General features: G+C 28.5%; 1 protein-coding gene across 6 annotated transcripts in view; it reads left to right on the top strand.

Annotated features, from left to right (window-relative positions):
• The window catches only part of LOC129913863 (uncharacterized), a 420,354-nt gene that overhangs the window by 304,654 nt on the left and 100,133 nt on the right, over nucleotides 1-15,567 (top strand). Inside the window, exons 11-12 of one of the 6 annotated variants that reach the window (XR_008772105.1) lie at nucleotides 360-560; nucleotides 636-877. The exons of 4 other annotated variants lie outside the window; for them this stretch is intronic. Coding sequence is in view for 1 of the 2 variants with exons in the window: in XM_055992845.1 (XP_055848820.1) it covers nucleotides 360-395 (36 nt within the window). In the remaining variant the exon portion in view is untranslated. One more of the 6 variants, XM_055992845.1, reaches the window with a different exon arrangement.

Here is a 15,567-nt window from a genome sequence, read left to right as displayed (position 1 = left end):
GGACTTTGTACCCTTTCCATTTTCCCTCATTCCGAAAAATTCAACAAAAACGTTACTATTCAGAGTGATAGTTTGATTAAGATAAAATATTCAGCTTTATAGAGTATATGTATATGCTGGTTTTATTGTGCTTAAACGAAGCTCGACAATGACGTTGAGCCGAAGGATGCCATGGTCCAGGATAAAAGAAGAAGACCCTCTTTTCTGAGGAGTAAATACAAGTGCTGTATATGTGGAATATAACTACAGGGACTTTTGTGTATATGGTCTTCATAATTTAATTGGAATTTAATTGTAGTCTCGTTTTAATTTGCACTTGCCTAAGGCAGCTTTGCAACAATGCAAGTCCTTTTTTGTAGATATACCAAGGCGAAGAAGAATCTCCTGTATCATGAATGAACGACACGACGATATAACCCTACCTGTAGACCTACCCATATGCAATATGCTCATTCTCAACCTTCTGCAAAGGGTTTAAATGGTTGTTATGCATCTGCAACATGTGTGTGGCTTTTAAGTGAAGAGATTTTCATCATGTATTGCATATTTTCGGCCATTTTGTAAGAGACCCATCATCACAGAGTATGTACTCACATTCTATCTGGCACTTTCGTCATCTTCTGTTTTTTTTTAAGGAGATTTTTCGAAACAAAATGCCATTAAGAGGAAATAATTATTCACTGGTGATAACCAGTTGTTGTGTCTTATACCTGGTTCAAATTTTGGTTAAAGGGTGTTCCAAGTTCGTTGGTGAAAACAATCAAAATTAATGATAAAATAATTCTATGAATGGAAGAATGAAAATATTTATTTCATATTTGATCCAAAAACTAGTTTATAATATCAGGTACAAATAAACCACCTTGAAACAAATTGTTTTACCCTTTTTTTGAGTATTTTTTAGTTATAAATAGGCTATTGAAATAACGAAAAGAAATATCTGCTATATAAATGTGTTTGAGAGAGTTTCAAAATCACTTTTTTGGCCCTTTTTGACTTTTCAAAGGCTTTTGATAGGGTAAGCTGGGGTGCATTTGACACTGGGGCACATTTGACTCTGCGTTTCTCGGTATGATTGTGCCATTAATAAAGAAAAGTTTGAATGCAGAAAGAAGCTTAGTTTGATTTAAAGTAACGCAATGAAATTTCGCAGTCTTTCTTCAACTCTTCGCGGAGTACCACGTGTTTTCTGTATTTCTGATCTAATTTTTGACGATTTTTGAACCTAATAAAAAAGTTTTTTTTCATGATGAATCAATACCTTGTGAAAAAAAGTGTTAGTTATTGCAAAAAAACAAAGAAAAACACTTATTAAGCTCCTTCGGGGCACCTTTGACTTTGGCACTGGGGTCACAGTTTGAAATGTTGCTAAACAAAAAATTACCTGTTTCTATAATCTTAAATAGTCAATAAATCAAATACAAAACAAAACATTGGAATACATTCATCGTTTTTAAATAGAATTTTTCTGATTGCGGATTCGAGTTCAACAACCCAGAAAAGTATAAGTATAGAAAAGTATAATTTTAGTTCATGTGGCAAACAAAATTTAATTCGGTTGGCCAGAGCTATTTCTAAGCCAAAGACCGCTACTTTAATTTTAAATATCTCGGGCAGTAAAACAGATATCGGAATGATTTAAACATTTTTTGAAAGAATAAATTCAATTCTTATAGGCACCGTTACAAATTTATTCATAATGAATTACCCCACATAAAAATATATCCTCGAAAACAGCCAAAATGACGTTTTTTGGCTGTTGAAATATTTTCTGAGGGTAATATTATTTCAAAAACGGAGGACTTCAGATTCGAGTTCAGCATAATCAAAAACCTATATAGAAAAGTTTATTTTGGTTCTTGTGGCACAAACCTTGTTGACCAGTGCTATCGATTGATATAAATGAAAACCCGATTCTGAACCCGATACCTCCAATATTTCAATTAATGAAATTAAGTAGAGGTTAAATCCTCAGATAGCAATGGCAATGGCAAAATTTCGCTTTCACGTCACGTTCGCGGAATACTTGAATATTAACAGGTAATAATTTTGGGTATATTTGACGTCGAATTACATCACAGTTAAGATATTTTTTTGCAGAACTCAAAACGCCATATTAAAACGTCCTCGAGGTATTTATTTTTTTTTTTTTTTCAAATTTATTTTTTTTCTCAAAGACATTGAAAAAAATAATTTATGATAAATATTTCAAAATCTTGCTTGTTTTTTTTTTTTTTTCAAAGTAATAAATGGTTTTTTGAACCAAATTCCAGTTTGCGTCTTCTGATTTGGACTTTAAAAAACCAATATATTACGGAGAAATATATATTTTTGACATAACATCAAAAAAAAACTTTATTGAAAATTAGTTTTAGGGAGTTTATAACAAAAATATTGATGAGTGTAACTCAAAAATTATGGAGTGATAGAATGAACGTGTAAAAAGTTTTGAATTCAGCACACTAAAGTCAATTAAAATCACCTAACAAAATTCTTGCTCCTGACTTTTTGAAGTGAAAACTTCTTTAGTATAGTAGTGATTTGAAACAAGATGAAACGATCAATTGACTATAACTTTTTTGTTTTAATAGGTAGATAAATAAAATGTATACTGTAGATAGGTAATTAAATAAACTATAATTGTGCAAAATTTCAATTAATTTCATATTCAATATCCTGAGATAACGGTAAAAATATGTTTTTTTTTTTTCAAAACACCTTATATCTTTTGATCTAGAGCACACAAATATTTTATTTGACTTTGATACGCATGCTGTTAATATTACCTTGTATTTTATATATCACACATAACGGTAAGTGCTCTACAAGTTACAAAATCTTTAATTGAAAAACTTGAAAAATGAAATGGTAACGGAGTTACGAATAACAGAGTTACGCGCGACAGAGTTACGGCCGTCAAAGTTACGCGAAACCGAAGTTACGAAAAACTAGAGTTACGAATTCTAAAGTTATGTTAAGCTATGACATGTGATTTTTGGGTTGGCAACAACTGCGAGGAACGATATGGAATTATGGAAACATAAATAAGAGAATATCGATACGTAGGTGCAATATTAGTTGGACAAATAAAATTAATTTCAATTATGTCAATTATTATCAAAACACTTGTGGCCTTAAAAAATTCTTACTTTTCTTGTAGGTGTGGTAGAAATATGATTGATACGTCATAAAAAAGGTGAAATAAGCTTTCAGATGATATAAAATTTATCATAGGTTGTTGTCATATAAAAATGGTGTTAGAAGAGAAAAAAGATTGATTTTTTTTGCTTTTTTGATGAAAAGTGATTGGGTTCAAAAAATTCTAGCTCTTTTTGTAGATGTTGTATAGACATGGTCGATATAAATATTTTGAGCTGAAGCAATAAGCTTTCAGATGATATAAAATTTATTATAGGTTGTCATATAAAATACATGGATTTAAAGGTGATAGAATAAAAAATAGGTAGATTTTTTCTATTTTTTTTTTTTTTTTTTTGCACGAAAAATTATTTTTTAAGGTTTCACTTCTACCACGTGTGAATTGCACACATGATTTTGTTTTTTGCCGCCCAGTGTAATTTGCATTTTTTCTTTTCTTTGTTTTTTTTTTTTTTTGTGTGTCGAAAACAGTTGATTTTTATTAAATATGAATTTTTCATTCCAAATTCTATTATCTGCTGCATTACAGTGACTCTTTGCACAAATTGAATCGTTATTTATAATACAAATTTTAAATAGAAAAATGTAGTTCCGGTTTCTTTATTTTTCTCTGCAATAAAAATTAGTTTTACTTCTTACGTGTATTTTTTACAAACTTGTCATGCATTACTATGAAAAATGCTAACAATGTTTTCCACCTATGTATTTTTTTTTTTTTTTTTAATGCTTTTTTGAAATTTAAAAACTAGTTACCAATTTTTCGAATTCCCACAAAAATTAATAACTTAAAAATTCAAAATTTATTTTTGCTTCATAAAACTGATGTGTGGTATAACGCGATTCGTCTCATATTTCCAATTCGCCTTAAACTAACATATCACATAAAAATGTTGTTGTATTTTGTAACTCCCTGTATATAATTTAAAATCGTTTAAGCTCTTTTTCGGGGGTAATTGTAAAGCTAAAAGCAGGAAATTCCACTTTTCCAGGTAGAGCACAATTATAACAATTCTAGAGATAGAGTGTGAGAAAATGAATGTGGTTTTTGAGTAATATATTGTATAAGTGCTGCCATATATTGGAGTGTGTAGGAGGCTCGATGCTATAAGAAGACTTTTTCATAGTCCTCAAACATTTCCAAAGAGAACCCATTATTTTCTACCTAATGTTAGATGTTAGAGATGCTTGATGTTGAGTATAACCACCGCATCATCATCAACATCAACCCTTCTCTCAATGAAGGTTGTGGTCGAATGCTTTACACAATAATTAAATTTTCTTGCCAAAAATATATATATATTTTAAAATTTAACATTAAATTTTAGAGAAAGTTCTAAAAATAGTAACTAGGTGTGGGAGTACCTACATTTCAACAAAATTTAGAAATGAATTTCTAGAAACTTATTAGGGTATAAATATAAATTTACAAAGAGGTGAGGTATGTAATTTTAGTTTAAGGGCTTTTTTGTTAAACAACAACAAAGCTATATTTGAGAGTTAAGGAAAATGAATGAATGTTTTATTATTAAAATGACACGAAAGCAGATGTTTTAAGTTTTCTAAAATTTTTGAAATGAATGAGAAGTGGGCAACAAACAGAGAGAATATTTTTTGTGTGAATTTTCAAGCAGAAAAAAATCTTTGGCAGTTTTTTGTAATAAATTTAAGGAGAAACATTTAAAATGTATTCCTCCTTCAAATTAAAAAAAAAATGTCATTTATCATTTTATGTTACTTTAACAACTTTTATACTTTTCACATTAATTCTCAAATAAATAAGTTTTTAAATCCTAAAATTGAAGTTCTTGAAATGGTCTAGACTTCAGAAATCACTTTCATATTATTATTCAATTTTAGGTCTTCCCTAAAGATGAAAAAACTTAAACTTTTTTATTTTTCTGTCAACACGAAAAAAATAAGTCTCTTTTCATAAAAGGTTCAATTCAAACCAGAGTTTGTACTTATTCAAATCCAATCAATACATTCAAATTAATAATATTTTTCTTTTATACAAATTTTTTTTTATTTTATTCCTGTCTGTTATCCTCTCGCATTGATATTTATCAATAGGTAAGGTATTTTTTTTTATATATTTTTTAAAAATCAATCTGCTTGATTTATCACTGAAAAAAAAACTTTCGATTTCGATCATCATGGAAGGCGAAATAAAATCCGATTCACTTTTTATCGTGAGATAACAGTTGACATATTTTTTGTTTATATTTAAATGTGTCATTCATTCTTTTGCCAATATGTGCGAATACACCGAGTTTGCAAGCATTGAATATAATTTTTTTTTTTTGTGAAAGAGATTTTCAAACGAAAACTTTTAAAAAGGCGATTCCAAACAAAAAAAAGTTTTTTGTTTCATCAAATGGATGTCTGAGATTTTTTTTATAATATCTCTCTGAATATTGTGGAAAATATGTTGTAGGTTTATAATAGTTAATCGTATTTGTTTTTTTTTTTACATTTGATAATTGTAAAATCATTAAATGTAAGTTAAGCTTTTGATGCTAAGCGTATTATCTTTTTGACAGTTAATGGAGGGTTACAAAATTATAAAATTAATAACTTAATATTTAATTAATTTATTAAAATTTTTAAATCCATAGTAGAAATATATTATTATATAAGGAAACTAGCTAACCCCCACCCGCTTCGCTGAGTGCACTTTTAAGAAAAATTTAACCTGTTATATCCAACGAATTAAAAAACTCCGTTGGTTAATTTACTACATCGCTTTCATTTGTGATTGTGTCAACCGATTTGTAGGCAAAATATTGTGCATTTATCGCGTTCAAAATTGTTGCATTGATTTTAGAAATATTTTTATTTGTACCAGCCATTATTGCATGTTCACTCAGCCAAGCGTGATTTTTGTAATTTATCTTTATACTTGGAAATACACTTTGAATCAACTCATTTTTTGAATTTACATTAAAATAAAAATTGTTTTGAGGTGTAATTCGGCCTTCAGAATCAAGTTGCATTATTCAATTACCAATGTAAAATAACTGCTTAGAAAATTCTGCTGCAGATACATAATCGTTTTGTAACTGCACACGAACATTTGTGGTCAACAAAATCGAAGATTTTAAACAGGCATTTAATTCTTCTGCAGCAGTGCAACTTGGTATAACCGGCAAAGTTTTTCGAAAGTCACATGGTACCGTACAATATTTTTTGATTTCCTCGCAAATCCTTCAAGATGCGATCTAAGGGTTCAAGTGACTTTTTGTGCGCCATTGTGCTCTCATCCCAAACAATAATCTGACACTGTTGCAATACTTTTGCCATTGCCGAAGTTTTTGAAATATTACATGTAGGTGTTTCATTAACCTGCATATTCAAAGACAATTCCGGACGAAGCTAGAGCCAATGCTTTTTTATATTCAGATCGTATCGATGCTAGAATTAATGATAGTAAAAATGTTTTTCGCGTACCACCGGGCGTCGGGTGCATCTAAGGGTTCAATTATAGCTATCAGTAAAATCCATCAGTAAAAATTCTGTTTTGTTATTTTGAATACTTTAAGATTAAAGATTAAAAACACATTTTCGCTAACTTTTTGAAAAAGAAGCAATTCATTTGGTGTTATATTTTGGTCACAAATTCATTAGATGAAATTTCATTTTACTGAACAGTAAAATTTATAAAATGGATTTGTGAAAAAAAAAATTTACACCAAATGCATTGCTTCTTTTTGAAAAAAAATAGTTAAAATAAGCTCCCAACTTATTTCATCAATATTTTGCTCAAAATAAAAGTTTAAAGTACCTATTCAAAATAGCTAAACAAAATTTTTACTGATGTAATTTACAGAAAGCTTTAACAGAGCCCTAAGAAATACAAACCACCACTCTGATTGATGACACCTTGCACAATATGGTGTCATACACATACTTTTGTTGATCGTTTAAATTCGGCACATTGGTTTGCACAAATATTCTTAATTTATTCAACGTAATTGTATTGCCTTTCACGTAGTATTTCTGATCAAGAATATCTTGGTCTCCACGATTTGGAGCAACCAATCCTAACTGTGCCAATGCTTTATCCGTGTCCTCAATGAAGATCAGAGATTGATTGTACATTTTATTTGTGCAGTTCAAATGTGGATTTAATGTCACTAGACGAATAATTATTTGTTTCATTCAAAATCAGGCTTTTGTAATTATTTTGAAAGCTTGTCTTAATAAATTTGTTTACAAATTAAGCTTAGTTAAAATTTTTAAAAAGCGAGAGTGTTTCTTTACTCGTACAAATTGACAGCTATGTAAAGATGCGGGAAAAGGTATTTTTTTTTTTTTTTGATACAAACCATCTACATATTAATACCTTTCAAACAAAAAAAAAATTACCAAAATCGGACCAGCCAAACGCGAGTTTATCGGCCACACACACTAAACGAACTCATTTTTATATATAAGATTAAAAATATATTTCAATCACTGCACAAGAGTGAATTATTTTTTCAATTAAATTTTGCTAATTACGTTACAATCTTATAATTACTTCTTGCTACATTTTATCAAACGTGTTCTAGCTCAAAGTTATTTTTCATACATTTTTCATTAAATTATAACATACCGTATGTAAGTCTATTGAAAAAGAGAAAAGTTGTGTCGATTTCATAGAAAGAGAGACAATTTGTTTCTGTAATTCAATGGTGTCACCTAACTCGAGAAATCTTTTCTAAACCCGACAATGTAAAGATTGCATTTTTTTAATCGATAGATAAATTCATTGCAAGACTGACAATGGTATTAAAAAAAATTCTAAAAAATTTCAAAATCAAGTAATAAATGGTTTTCTAAAACTAAGACATGAGGTAGACCTTTGACGAAGTAGTGATTATAGGTAGGGAAATTTTGTTTTACAATTTGTAAAACGTCATTCGAAATATAATAAAAAAAAGTTAGGGATCTGTTACGGATTTTTTTTAGTCTATTGCGTTTTAAAATATGAATTTTTAAAAAAACACCCACTTATTTCTGGGTTTTTTTGGGTGAGTTTTTATTTTTTTAAATTTTTCGTAGCGTTCAAAAAATCACAAACTTATACCGTGCGCATACATGTATTGGTATTTTAAAATGAATTTTGACCGAATTAAGGGAAAAACAAGTTTTTTTGTCCCAAGTTTTTGACCGTTTTTTATTTTTATCTTTTTTTCTTCAACAGATAAATAAATGAAATTTATACTGTAGATGGATAATAGGCAGGACTATATTTGTGCAAATTTCAATCAATTTTGAGATAACGGTAAAATAAGACCTATTTTTCAACACGTTCTTTCTTTTGATCTAGAATTCTAGAGCATGCTGATAATATTATCTTTCATTTGATATATCACACACAACGGTACATTTACTACAAGCTAAACAATGTCAAATTAAAAAACTTCAGAAATACCTCAAAACACCTGTGGAGATCTGTTGTTCATGACCAGCCAACAGTGTGGGAAGTACAGTATTCTCAGTTTGAAATTTTGACATGGTTGGCTTTAAAAAATTCTAACCTTTTTTGTAGGCATCGAAAAAATATGATAAAAGCGTCATATCAGAGGTGAATTAATAAGCTTTCTTATGATATAAAATTAAATATAGGTTGTCAGAGAAAAAAATTGATTTAATGGCATGAGCAGATAAAAAAGATTGATATTTTTGCTTTTTTTGATGAAAACTGATTGGGTTTAAAAAATTCTAGCTCTCTTTGTAGAGATACAAAAATTTATATCGACCATATCCGTGGTCGATATAAATATTTTGAGCTGAAATAATAAGCTTTCATATGATATACAATTTATTAAAAGGTTGTTGATGAAAAAATGGACTTAATGGTGTAGAAGAACAAAATAAATGTTTTTTTTGCTTTTTCATGAAAAATGATTGTTTTTAATAAATTATTTTTATACTTTTTACGCATTGTAAAAATATTAGTATGGTTTAATTCTTTAGAAAAAATATTATACTTTTAAATGGTATAATTTTTTTTTGTAAGCTTTGCATATAAAAAATTGATATAATGAGAAAAGATAATTTTTTAACAAAAGCACACAGCCTGTTTTCTTATGACGTTATCACGTAAAGTTATCGTACGTAAACCGACTTTACAGACGACCACTTTATTTTCCAAAAATTCGTTTTCATACCTCTTTTTGCGATCAAAACCATTTAGAACCTTGCTTTATTAATTATAAAAACAGATTTTATGTAATTTTTTTTTTTTTTTTTTTTTTTTGTAATCTAGAAATTATTATTTCTAATAATGATGCTATAAAGGCTTTAAAGATCTTTTTAATATCAATGTATTGTTGGCCAAAAAATAAAAGTTCTTCAAAAAATTCATTCAAAATTCAAGAGTCAATTGAAAAATTAATTTGATCCTTAGGACTTAAGTCAAGAAAAATCTTTGCTCACATTAATAATAAAGTTTAATTTATAGAGAAGAGTTTGAAATATCAATGTGATTAACTACCAAATTTTAGAATTCTTTTTAAGCTATTATATATACTTCAGAAACATGGCTATTGTTTTTCTGACTCCCTTTTTACGAAACCCCTTTTATTCAAAAATTAAAAATGAATATGAATACAAAGGAATTAAGTCAATTTGATACCACAAAATTATAAAAACTTCCTGACTTAAAATCTATGTTCCAAATTATTACTAAAGGAAGGCGTTACGCTAGAACTATGGCAAAAGGACCAAACAATAGAGAAAAAAAACCGACTGAAGTCCAATAACAATCCGAAAATCGGTTTTTGTGACTAAAATCCTTTGTACCTGGCAGCAAAGTATATCAGGTTCTATTTATTTTTGATACTTAAAAATAAATGATTCCGAAAACCATACGGTTCAGTCCTTAATCAAATTTATACAAGATATAGAATATTAATGTCAGTTTTCACAAAAAAACGGCAATATTAGAATATTTTTTTTATTTTAAAACTTAAAATGCAGTTTTATTAGAATTACTTACGCTATTACGAACCTCAAATTTAATGGTGTAAGTGTCATATTTTGAAAATATTATAACACATGATTTGAAAACTTTATGTGCAGGCCAGTGAGCTGAGAAATATTTCAAAAACTTTAAAATGTGGGACATCAGGATCAAATCAACGATTTTTTTTTACTTGTTTGAATAATATTTATTAACTTAAAAGTATCAGTACTGTTAGCGTAAAATATTTAAAGAAAATGTTTTTTTTTTGTAACTAAACCTAGCATTTAAAATAACAAATAAATTAATTTGTCGTATAGAATAGAAAATAAAGTTAATTAAAGCTCCAGAGTTTAAATAGTTTTGAATAGCAAAGAATGTTTGTATGTATAGTCAGTCAAACGCTTTTATTCGCAGAAAATGTTACACATACGCCCCAGTGACCAAACTTCATTAAACTTCATATAGGCTTTGTCGTTGTTTCGATCTTAAAAATTAAGATATACTCAAACAGTATGATTTATTCATAAAATTGTGGTTAAGTATGAATTCTGAGTAAGATGATACATATCATCATCTGAAAAGGATTCCTTGAAATTTTCAAAAAAATCTTATACATTTTTCCAAAAATAATAACAAAACACTTATTTTTTATTCAAAATTTAAGTTAACTACTAAATTTGTCTTCTTTTGTATCTAAATTGGTTCTACTTCCATTTATTAATATCAAGTTGTTGTTTTTACGAATTACATCCATATCGATTTATAACTTATTTTCCTCTTTTTTTTTCTTGTTTAGATTTATGAAATCATCAATAAACATTTTTCAACAAAAATATCCTCCATCTTAAAAAAAAATAATTTTTTATGATTTTTTAAAAATTGCTATAATAACTTAAAAATCTACACCCACTCTTGTTTCACAAATTAAAAAAAAAAAAAAAAAAAAAAAAACTCCTTCAATGCAATTTACAGAAAACAAAAGAACAATAAAGAATAACAAAAAAAAAATCGCACATTAATCCATCGTTGTTGTAAGAGCACTCAATATTTCCTTAAAAATAAATGATTTATTTCCAATTAAATTTCATGTTTCCTTTCGTTTCAAATTTTTTTCTGTTGTTCCAACTAAGTTTCATCCTTAAAAAAAAAAATATTGATAGCAGAAAAATTTATATCTCTCTAAACAAATATTCGTCGTATCTTTTTCTCTCTCTGGAAACATTATCCGGTTGTTGTGCTCCTCCAGTCGTTAATCGCAATTTATTATTGTGTAGCTATATCTCTATACACCTATTATAGGATTTGGATCTACCAACACATACACACAGAAACATCATTGATACAAAAATCATAGCGGGTATAAGGATACAAGAGAAAAAATCACAAAGTTACAGAGTTTTGATTGGAATATGAGCTTGAAGCATGGCAGCAACATCAGCAGCAACAATCCGCGGGGATTAATTAAATCGGAAAATTTAATGGCATTGCGCGCTTCACTAGTGTATCCTCATCGTGTCGTCGTCGAATCGTGTTGTTCTCATCTCGTCGTTTGTTGGGGTCGTTCTCGATGAAACATTTCACAGTTTTTTTGTAGATTGAGAGAGGGTGTTTTCGATAAGGGAAAGGATATAATTTTTTTTTTGTGTTATATTTGATGATTTAGAACCATGGAACATGGTTGGTTTGCTTCAGTGGAATACAAAAAAAACTTTTATCTGTTGAATTTAGAGAAGTTTTACAATTTTACCTGATATTTTCATTGATATGTATCTGTTTACCTGCACAAGCACATACAACATACATTCATTTAGGGGGAAAGCAAATTGGTTTCAACAATGAAAAAGACAATGAGATCTTAAAAATGAAGTAAAAAAATCATACAAAAAAAGATTGATGAACAAAGGAATAAATCTCAACAAAACAAAGGGAAAAAAATAAGAAAAAACCATTTTCAACTTTATTAATGAAAAAGATTGTGTTTTCGGTCAGAATCATCCAAGAGCCAATGTAATTTTTATCAAATCAAACAGAGGCGGCCTAAAGAAATGTTAAGGCCTTGGAATATAAAAAACTAATTGCATGTTTCATTTTTCCTTCCATGTACACTTTGATAACTTTTTTCTTGCACCTCATACAAATGCAACATTTTTCCTGAAATCAAAAATCTAACCTTAATATTATGAACCTGTTAAACTATCGATTCAACTTATAGAATTTGTGTTTCTAGGAAATAATCAATAGAGAACTATTGCCTTTAAAAGAATCAGATAAATAAAGCTTCTATAAGGCTTCTATAATGCATATTTCAGAACCAATTTTCTGACGAAAGTCAAAATTTCTTTAACTACTTCTTTTGAGAAGTCTTTCCAAGCAGCTTAAGGATGAACTTTAGTGAGTCATATTAACAAAAAAAAAAAAGAAACAGTATAAAGATTGCGTTAAATTATTTTAAGAAGCTTTATAGAGGAGTTTTGTAGTTTAACAAAACTGAAAAATTAACCTATTTGATGATTAAATCAATTGAAAAAGAATCAACAGAGAACTATTACCTTCGAGAGAATCATATATAAGTAAAGCTTCTATTAGGCTTCTATAATGCGAATTGCAGAACTAATTTTCTTACGAATGTCAGAATTTCGTTAACTGCTTCTTTATAGAAGTCTATTCGAACATCTTAAAAATTTTCAAACTTTGGTAGAACTTCAGTGAATACTATTCTAGAAGTAAAATGAAACATTGTAAAGATTACATTTACTGATTTTAGGAAGCTTTATAGAGGAATTTTGTATTTTTAACAATACTTAAAAATAAACATATTTAGGTTAAGTTATAATGCGTATTTCAGAACTAATTTTCTTACGAAAGTCAGAATTTTGTTAACTTAAAGATTTTCGATTTTTGGTAGAACTTCAGTGAATCATAATTTTAAAGAAAAGATTAAACAGGGTAGAGATTACATCCACTGATTTTAAAGAAGCTTTATAGAGGGATTTTGTAGTTTTAACAATACTTAAAAATAAACATATTTAGCTTAAGTGATGATTTAATAAAAATGAAAGAGTCTTAAATAAAATCGAATATTTTCTTTGATTTTTAGAAACCTTGTTGAACTCGTTGAACTTTGCTTCTGTAAAATTTTATAGAAGCAGATTTGTAAGTTGACTTATGCAAATCCTTTCTGTGGTGTCAAATCATAAATGTTTTCAGTTGTCGATACAGGTACTATTTTATCTAAAAAATGTTTACAAAAGAATTTTTGTAATTTAAATCAAAATAATCCCAAAACGAAAGCCTATTCTTTTATTAGGGCCCTAGCTTTGTGAAAGTTGCCGTTTATAAATTAAACGACACTGCATCCAACCTACTGTTGATTTTCTGCTCCCCTTTTTTCTTATTTTATTTCATTAAAAGTCTAGGTGAGATATAAAAAGAGGATTTTGAAGAACTCGGGAGTTTAAATTAATAGGAAACTCGTGGAATTTGTAATTTTGAAATTGGTCTGCTTTTGAATTTTCGTCTGTTATCTATCATTTATTCTTACATTAAAGAAAGTTGTAAAATTACACGTCTTTTCCAAAAAGTCACCCTTAAAATATATATATATAAACCTATACCTAAATAGGGATAGTAGATATTTTTGAAGATGGAGGACAATGATGATGAACGGACACAAAGCCTAAAGGTGTTTATATTATTATTTTCTTTGTGAAAAGAATATTCACTGAGACAGAGATTGAGAAAGAAAATGGCTCATTCAATTAGGGAAACAAAGTTTGATAGATAACATCTTTATGACATTATAAATGCGTAATGATATACAATATCGAAAACAATTGACCTTTTGTATAGGTATAGTCGCTCCTTTGTGATGTATAAAAGGTATTTTGTGTATATTGAAGAATTTATGTAGTTTTGTTTCTTTGGTTTTATGAAGGATTTATTTGAATGGGGCTTTCTTTTCTTGAATATTGAAAAGAATTTTTAATTTTATTTGTCTTTTCAAAAAGGTGAAAGGCTATAAAATTGATATCTTTGATGGAATTGAAATTTGGAGTTTCTTTGTAAGGAAGAGTTAAGCTCTTCTTAGAAATGATTTTATGAATGCAGAGAATTGGACCACTTGATTTGTGTTTTTAATAAAAACTTACATAAATATGAATATTTCTTATAATATTTGTATATTTTTGTAAAGTAACCTAGACTATTTGGAAAAGAGTTTATTTCAAAAGATATTTTTATATTCTTAGATACAGGATATCTAACCTACTTTCAATGTCAATTAAATGTGAAGTTTCATTCTTTCAGGCTGATTTTTATCTAAGTTGTAGGTTTCTTTTCATTGAAAATTTTCCAACTCGAGGGTGACGATTTTTTCCAGTTGTTTGATTTAAATATTTAATTCAAAATGTACAAAGGACCTCGCACATTTTCTATGGGAAATTGTCTGAAATTTTAGTATGTTGTTCTTTTGAAGCTCCTGATCAAAAATCGATATGGGCCGAAAGTTTAAAAATGGACAGTTTTTAAGATAACGGGTTTTTTCCGATGACTATCTCAAGACGTGCATTTCCCCAGCCCGGAAATATCGCACAATTAAAAATAAAGTATGCAGAAGTTTTGTACAAGTTTTGTACAGTTTTGTACAACCAAAGCCGAGTTTTGTACAAGCCTACAACGAAAGTTATAGCCAAGTGAAAGTACCGGGCTGGGGAAACGTTTCCCCAGCCCGTACATTTTTCAAAACTGAAAAAAAAATGAAAAAAAGTATGCAGAAGTTTGTACAAGTTTTGTACAGTTTTGTACAACAAAATTCAAGTTTTGTACAAGCTTACAACGAAAGTTATAGCCAAGTGAAAGTACCGGGCTGTGGAAACGTTTCCCCAGCCCGGACATTTCTCAAAATTAAACCAAAAAAAAAAAAAAAAATTCTACAACTATCTACGAGTTTTGTACAGTTTTGTACAACAAAAACCGAGTTTTGTACAAGCTTAGTTTACTAATTAGAGCTAATTTTAGTTTACACTAAGTACACTACGTACCTAGCCAGTTATATCCAAAACTAACAAAATTTAAATGCAAATTCCATTTCAGTTTTGTACAGATAAAATGCCACATCTAATGCAATTGCTGACGTTATTAAAAATCGATACAAATTGATTTATTCTTAAATAATAATAAAAATCTACATTGTGTGTGTCCTTGAAACCTAATTAGAATATTACCAACAGATTTCCCAAAAGTATACTACTGATTCATAACTTATGAACAAATCTCCCAAAGGTATGCAACGAACTATTTCAATAAATCTCCCAAAAAATGCAAGCTTTTCGAAAGCGGAAATAACTTCCAAATGTATGCAAGTTATTTCAAATCATAAAGTCTGTTTGTTTTGCATTTGATGCCTTCTATGAAGTAGTAAGTACCATTTTGCGTTTTTTTTTTTTTTTTTCAAATAA

The sequence above is a fragment of the Episyrphus balteatus genome, chromosome 1 (assembly GCF_945859705.1).
Source record: "Episyrphus balteatus chromosome 1, idEpiBalt1.1, whole genome shotgun sequence".
NCBI classification, from domain to species: domain Eukaryota; kingdom Metazoa; phylum Arthropoda; class Insecta; order Diptera; family Syrphidae; genus Episyrphus; species Episyrphus balteatus.
The sequence above is the reverse complement of the archived record's forward strand: the minus strand, read 5'-3'. Positions and strand labels throughout refer to the sequence as shown.